The sequence below is a fragment of the Protomyctophum bolini genome (genome assembly GCF_963924005.1).
Source record: "Protomyctophum bolini genome assembly, chromosome: 4".
NCBI lineage: Eukaryota > Metazoa > Chordata > Actinopteri > Myctophiformes > Myctophidae > Protomyctophum > Protomyctophum bolini.
The window spans coordinates 949,420-956,062 of NC_137865.1; the positions used below are offsets into that span (position 1 = coordinate 949,420).

The 6,643-nt window shown below is 42.1% G+C and overlaps 1 protein-coding gene across 1 annotated transcript; it reads right to left on the reverse strand.

The window, feature by feature from the left end:
- Nucleotides 1–2,920: 2,920 nt before the first annotated feature.
- Nucleotides 2,921–6,381, reverse strand: LOC308313857 (uncharacterized protein; the record flags this gene model as incomplete). Its single annotated transcript, XM_080761185.1, has 13 exons — nucleotides 6,246–6,381; nucleotides 5,979–6,160; nucleotides 5,766–5,859; nucleotides 5,499–5,625; nucleotides 5,187–5,398; nucleotides 4,891–5,008; nucleotides 4,705–4,796; nucleotides 4,472–4,592; nucleotides 4,051–4,161; nucleotides 3,838–3,913; nucleotides 3,598–3,707; nucleotides 3,316–3,489; nucleotides 2,921–3,138 (listed from the first exon to the last, which is right to left on the reverse strand). The coding sequence occupies exons 1-13, from the start codon at nucleotides 6,372–6,374 to the stop codon at nucleotides 2,921–2,923; spliced, it is 1,764 nt and encodes a 587-aa protein (XP_080617311.1). The 5' UTR covers nucleotides 6,375–6,381.
- Nucleotides 6,382–6,643: the final 262 nt, after the last annotated feature.

Consider the following 6,643-nt stretch of genomic DNA (forward strand, 5'->3'; position numbering starts at 1 on the left):
TGATGTGTCATAATTATATATGGCATATATATCACGAAAATGAAAACGGGACCCCTGCAATACACAACTATGCAGCATTGACAGGGGGGGTGGGGGGGGATAACGTCTGCGCTTCAGCCAGTCAATCAGTGAGAATAACACGCAGCTGCGTGATCAGGCCTCATGCACAATTGCACATCAAAGACAGCCTCACGGTTCTACAGAGTTGCTAATTAATGGCTCTGCCTGCACTCCCAGCAAGCAGTGTGTGTGTGTGCGTATGCGTGTGTGTGTGTGTGTGTGTGTGTGTGTGTGTGTGTGTTGCAGACTTGCAGTGCTCCTCAGTCTGATAGGCTTTCTTTAAGGCTATAATCGACAGGGAATAACCAATTCTTCTAAAACAAAGGGTGTCTATCCATCATGTCTGAAGCATGAGGAATCCAATGGAATTGGTTTCAAGTCTCTACGACACTTCTAACTATCAAAGGTTACGCCTGTGACCTTTGTACGGCGTTGAGGCCCTTTAAGGCTATAATCGACAGGGAATAACCAATTTTCCTAAAACAAAGGGTGTCTATCCATGTCTGAAGCACGAGGAATCCAATGGAATTGGTTTCAAGTCTCTACGACACTTCTAAATATTTTAGATCTTTTTTTAGACACGTTTTTTGGACCCCACAAACAAATATATATATTTTTTTTTTCAGAAAATACTTACTCTGACTCACTTTTTCACGCTGGATTTAATGGAATTGGTCCCGTTGAAAAAAAAAGTTTTGTTATTTGTCTAGCCTCTCTAAGGCCTCTAAGTCAAAAACCATTGGATATTAGGGGCCCATCTTTTAGTATGTTATATAGCTTGTCAGGACGAACAATCTGATATGTGTTTATCCACGCACGGTCATGTGGTTACCGTGTGGTTCAGAAGATTAGGGTTACACTTTGACGCGCGGAAATGGGCGTGTGGTTCTCAAAATTAGGGTTAGCATTTCACCATTCAGTAAGGTCACACGCACACACAGAGAGAGAGAGACAGAGAGAGAGAGACTCTACATCTGACCTCAAACCCTTAAGAACCTAACCACACCAACGGGTCAGTGGGTCACCATGATCTGTGGTCACCGTCTTGACCCTTTTGTGTGGTTAGGGCTTTAGATCGCCATATATGGAGCTGACCTGTTATGACATTCCATGTGTTGATCCACCCCCACCTGACCTTCCTGTTCTCACATTTCATATGTTGATTTGACCTCATCAACCCCTGTACACTCAAGACACACTCCAGATATGGCCAGTACAGAATTCATTCCATGTTGATCTGACCCCCCATTCCAAAGAGCCAGCACTCACTCGTCCAGCAGTCTCCTTTCACCCAGGCGTATGCGTGCTTCTCGCCCTCAGGGTGTCGTAGGCCTAAAAAGCTTTATAATCACTGTTATAATGAATCAGTGTGATTATCAGTCACTATAAGTGCTCATTGGGCATGCATATGATGCATTAAAATGTAGTACAACTATGGCATTCACAATACACTTAACAATACTGTGTGCACACCCCATTTACCATCAACGGTGCTGCTGTGGAAAGGGTACAAAGTACTAAGTACCTGGGGGTGCATATTGCTGACGACCTAAAGTGGTCCACTAAGACCTCAGCTATCACCAAGAAAGCCCTGAAACGACTGTACTTCCTGCGGAGACTGAAACAAGTGAACTCCCCCCCCCCTCTATTGACATCATACAGAGGAATCATTGAGAGTCTCCTGACGTACTGCATCACTGTCTGGTATGGGAACTGTACAGATGCTGACCGCAAGTCCCTACAGAGGTTAGTGAGGGCAGCGGAGAAGATCACAGGTGTCCCACTCCCCCCATAGCTGACATATATACAGACCAATGTGTCAGGAAGGCCATGAGCATGACTGACCCCTCCCACCCTCTGGTTGAACTCCTGCCCTGAGAGATGAATAGCACTTTCTCTTGCCAATGTTGTTCTTTTTACTTTTTAATAGGCTTTGTCTATTGTTTTTAAATGTGAAGCATAATCAGTTGTGGAGAACGGTATTTTTCTCCACTGTATGCCCAGTGTATATTGTGGAAGTGACAAAATCTGATTGAAAATACAAGCAGGGACAAGCAATGATACTTGACCTGTCATAAGATACTTGTTATAAAGAATGACTATTTGAGTAAGTGTAATTATAGTTTTAAGCAGATTATGCCTCGTTCATAATCCATTATAGGGCGACTGCAGAGTTCAAATGGTCATTATGTCTGACATGACCTTTCTAAAGAAAGTGTCCACCCTAAATGCAAAGGAACTAGTATGTAGGATAGAAATCTAGCATCCAATAACATAAATTACACAATTTCATACGGTAACTTGCAATGCCCATACAGAGCAGTGGTTCTCAAATCATTAAATTGTCACTTAAGAGATGTGCAGCTACCCTGTATACACACTTGTAGTGAGAAAACAATGCTCTTTTTTCCCATTTAAGAAAGTTTATTATTTTATGGAAATAACCAAACAGACAGCTGCAGGACACAAATACTTGCACAAGCAGATGTGATAATATCATAATGATTACAACAGAGTTGGTTACGTCAAAACCCAATAAAAGGACAACCGGCCATACATGGCCTATTATAAACACAGCACAAGATATAATCAGTCTAAACCATATTATAAAATAGAGGGAATGCACATGCATAAAATGAAGGCAAAGTGAGTTTAACATTGTTTAATGCAACCAGATAGCCCATACATCCAAAAATTAAAGTCATATCAAGGCTAAAGTAGTAGTAGTTTTTCCCACTCAGGTGTTCCTGCATAACCTCCGGGTATGATGTCACGCACAGACTCTAATCCTGACAAATTACTCTGGGAAATACCCAGGTAAAAAAAATTAAAAAGCGTCAATATAAAAAAGTTTTGGTAATTAGTCCTCCTCGTCATCATCGTCCGAGCTTTCTGGTCGCCACTCTCTTTCCTCCTCCATCTCAGCATCCTCTTCTTCCAACAGCTGGGGATTTGGCCCCAGAATGGCCTTGTACGTTCTCCCTGCAGTCTGCTGTTGATTTTTAAGGTCCTCCAATTTCCTCTTGAGCAGACAGATTCGGCCCCTCGAACCCTCCTCTGTCAATCCAGCTGTAGAAGCTAGAATGTATATGAAAGAACATTAAGCGTAATGTGCTATAAAGAGAGCTACCTCATGTTCTTATTTGATAAAATTTATAGGGATACAATATTTGCAGGGAATTCTGCAGTTGAAATTAACCAAATACCAACACGATAGCCATCACTTGAGAATTGCACAGATTGAGTTGTACTTACTTCCCGTCTGTGACAGAACGGTGCCCATCTGCGTTTGCACCTTTGCTACAGAGTCCTTTAAGAAGCCACAGTGCTGCATCATCTCCTTAATAAGAATATGCTTTTCCTCTGCTAGTCTTGATGCAAGCATCACCTGGTCAAAGAGCCGCTTCTTTGTTAGAATGTCAACACCATCTGTGAAGATATGACAACATTAATAATGATAACATTGATAAATACATACAATAAAAGGTTCTCAAACAAGGTCATGAAGTCTAATAAGAGATATATCATATTGAACACCTGTGTTCCGTTCCTGCCAAGGCCAAATCATGCTCTCTGCAACTTTGTTGGACAGATTATGCACGACAGAGCTTACATCCACAGGGCTGACATCAGGTTGTTGATTGTACCTATAATGTAAAATTTAAATAAGCATTGAGAATTTATCCTGAAGATTGAGGCAGAGCAGCATACAGATCACTATAATTATGATTATATATTTGGCAATCTATTAAGCATTCGAAAATATCCATTACATACCTCTCGACCTCATCTAACAACCGTTTCTTTTCCTGGCCAATCTTCTGGCTGATCTTCTGCCGCCTTTTATTGCGATCTGTAAAAGAGTAGAATTACAAAACACGATATTTTTCCACAAAGAAAGCTGAAATGACACCACACAACCAAATCAGTCCCTTAACAAACACAGACATACTGCAAGTGCCAGCTAAATGATTTCATTTTAAGACATACCATTTTGTCTGTAAATGTAATGTTTCTTCTGACAGATGCTCACAAAAAGGGATTCCATGGAGAGCTGCAAACCATGCACATCCAAGTCCACAGTCCTGGCTGTTGCACTTCCTAAGAAAAAATAAATAAATTCTAGTTAAAATTCTTGTGAAGGTGAACGGTTCAGAAATGACAGAGTTACCGTGTGGGGGTCCCTCTACTGTACCCTCTGTACTGTACTTTCACCCAAAATCACCATATATATATACAGTTAATATGTGCGAACGCGTTTGCGCACAGGTGTTTGTGCCCAGACGCACCCACCCACAGCTCCGTAAGGGAGTGGTTGCACCACTCAAAAATGTACTCATTGTCAGCAGTCAGATTGATTCTTCCCCCCACACACATTGTTGCGTTGTCCATGTGAGGACATCGTTCTTACCGGCACTGGTGGCCCACTGCTTCACATCCACGACCCACTGTTGCAGCATGTCATCTGTGACCTTAAACTGTTCCTGCAGCTTCCCAAGTTCCTCCGTTACCGCCAAAGTCTTCTGGATGGTCTGCAAAATTGCAATACAGAATGCTGTCATTTACAAATGTGTTCATGAAATAGGATTTGAAGTTGAATCATGATCAGTTACACATTACGGCTTTTTTAAGAAACGAATATACCTTTTTGTATCGGGAAGACAACGCGGTGTGTAGGCCATTGGCTTTCCGGAGATTCCACCCCATGGCATGGACTGTGAGCATGTCAGTTCTTACTGTAAACACAAATCCAAATAAGATTGTTGAAAATGTTTAATGTACTGTACCTTTGCAGGCTAACAGTAGCAGGGGTTAAATAAGCTTACAAACCTGACTTCATCATATACTTGGTGGTCAAGGCACATCTGGACAGGAAACTGTTGACCTGCTCAACCTCTTCACCGAGAGTGGTCCCAACTCCCTCCTGGTTCCTCGCATTCCACTGGATCTATAGGAAGTATGAACAGTGTGGCCAAACGCAGGGTCAATATTGATGCATAGCCATAAGTCACTATAGTTATATAGTTTGAGTCAGTTCAGACCATTGTTCTGTGGCCAACATTGCCATGCATTGTGACAATCTAAATTACAAATTTACGTCAACATCAAGCAGTATGACGCATCACCTCGCATTTTGTAGTGTGTGCCTTAGCATGCATGACCGACAAGCAGGGTTTCATTCTCAGAAGGGGTCGAAGATGGCCCAGGTTCTCAGACACCTTCTCCAGGTAAGGTACGTATCTGCAGGTCACATCCATGGCCAAGAAGGTGGCACTCTTGTACTCTCGTTGGAGAAACATTGGGTAGGCAAAGATTTCTCCTCTGTACATATTCAGACCTTTGGGGGGGTGATTAGGAGCATATTATTGTGCTTGTAATAATCATGATATATATTCTTATGTTCAATTCATCAAGACTACATCAATACTAATACTAACCTCTAAGAAGGAATCCGTGCCTACAAACAGCAACTTCAATGCCTTCTTCGTCTAACGTGTTGGCCTGCTTAGACGTCTCCCTTGCAGCTCGCCAGTGCGAATTCCCGCACGTCGCTTTTCCCGCAGTCTACCAAATACATAGTTAGAACATACAGTTTTAATAGTTTATTAAAGACAATTGTCAATTGTGCAGGACTCAATGCTGAAACATAATTACTACAGTCAAGACTTTTTGGCTGAGCAATCTTTCACTCGTTTAAAACGTACACTTGGTAAAACTCCTCGGACATCCTCAACAAACGTCAACACCTCAGAGTCTTTTGCCAAGAACAAGCCATCAAAGAACCCTGGCTCTGCACTCCTATGTACACACATTTTCAAAACAAGGCCACAAAAGTTAGTCATTACATTCAACAGCTGAAGTGTCATCTTAAATAAACATTACGATAGTGTTTATAGGAATGACAAAGACAAACTAACTGGTTTGTTTGCTGGAACCTGTACAGTTTTCTGTTGCCATCAACTGAAACAGCCAGCATGTCCGGTGTGCAAGCAGGACAGACAAAGCGTTGTTCATCTCCGTGAAGCTGGTTCTCAACAGACTTGCAGTACATATACTGCAGAAAGCTTGTCTGAAAAGAACCTGCATTCACTTTGCCAGTCTGAAAAGATATAATAATGAATATGACTGCTACATAAATAAAATTAAATAAACTGGCTTAACGACATGACAAACTAATTACTTACTCTTCCAAACTGCCTTGTCCTCTGGTCCAACATGCTTGTGAAGGCTTGTCTAGACAACGCTGGAGCTGATGTCTTCATTGCCTCAAAGGAGTGGAAGACATCCTGGTGGAACAGCGTCTGGCCTTGCATGGTTCCAGGCCAGTAGCCACTTCTAATAAAGTCTCTGACCTCCGGAGACCACTGCTTAGAGCACCGTTTGCACGACAGCACTGGGAGGCGAAGATCATAGCGGCCTGAGAGTAAATGAGACATAACTTAAGAAATGTCTATTAAACACATACGGTGTGTGCATCTACATAGATTAAGACTTAAATTCCTACCATTTATGGTAACCAGTATGATGGCTCTACCAGCTGAGACTGCAACGTCAAACATGTCGCAGGTGCATATCTGTCCAG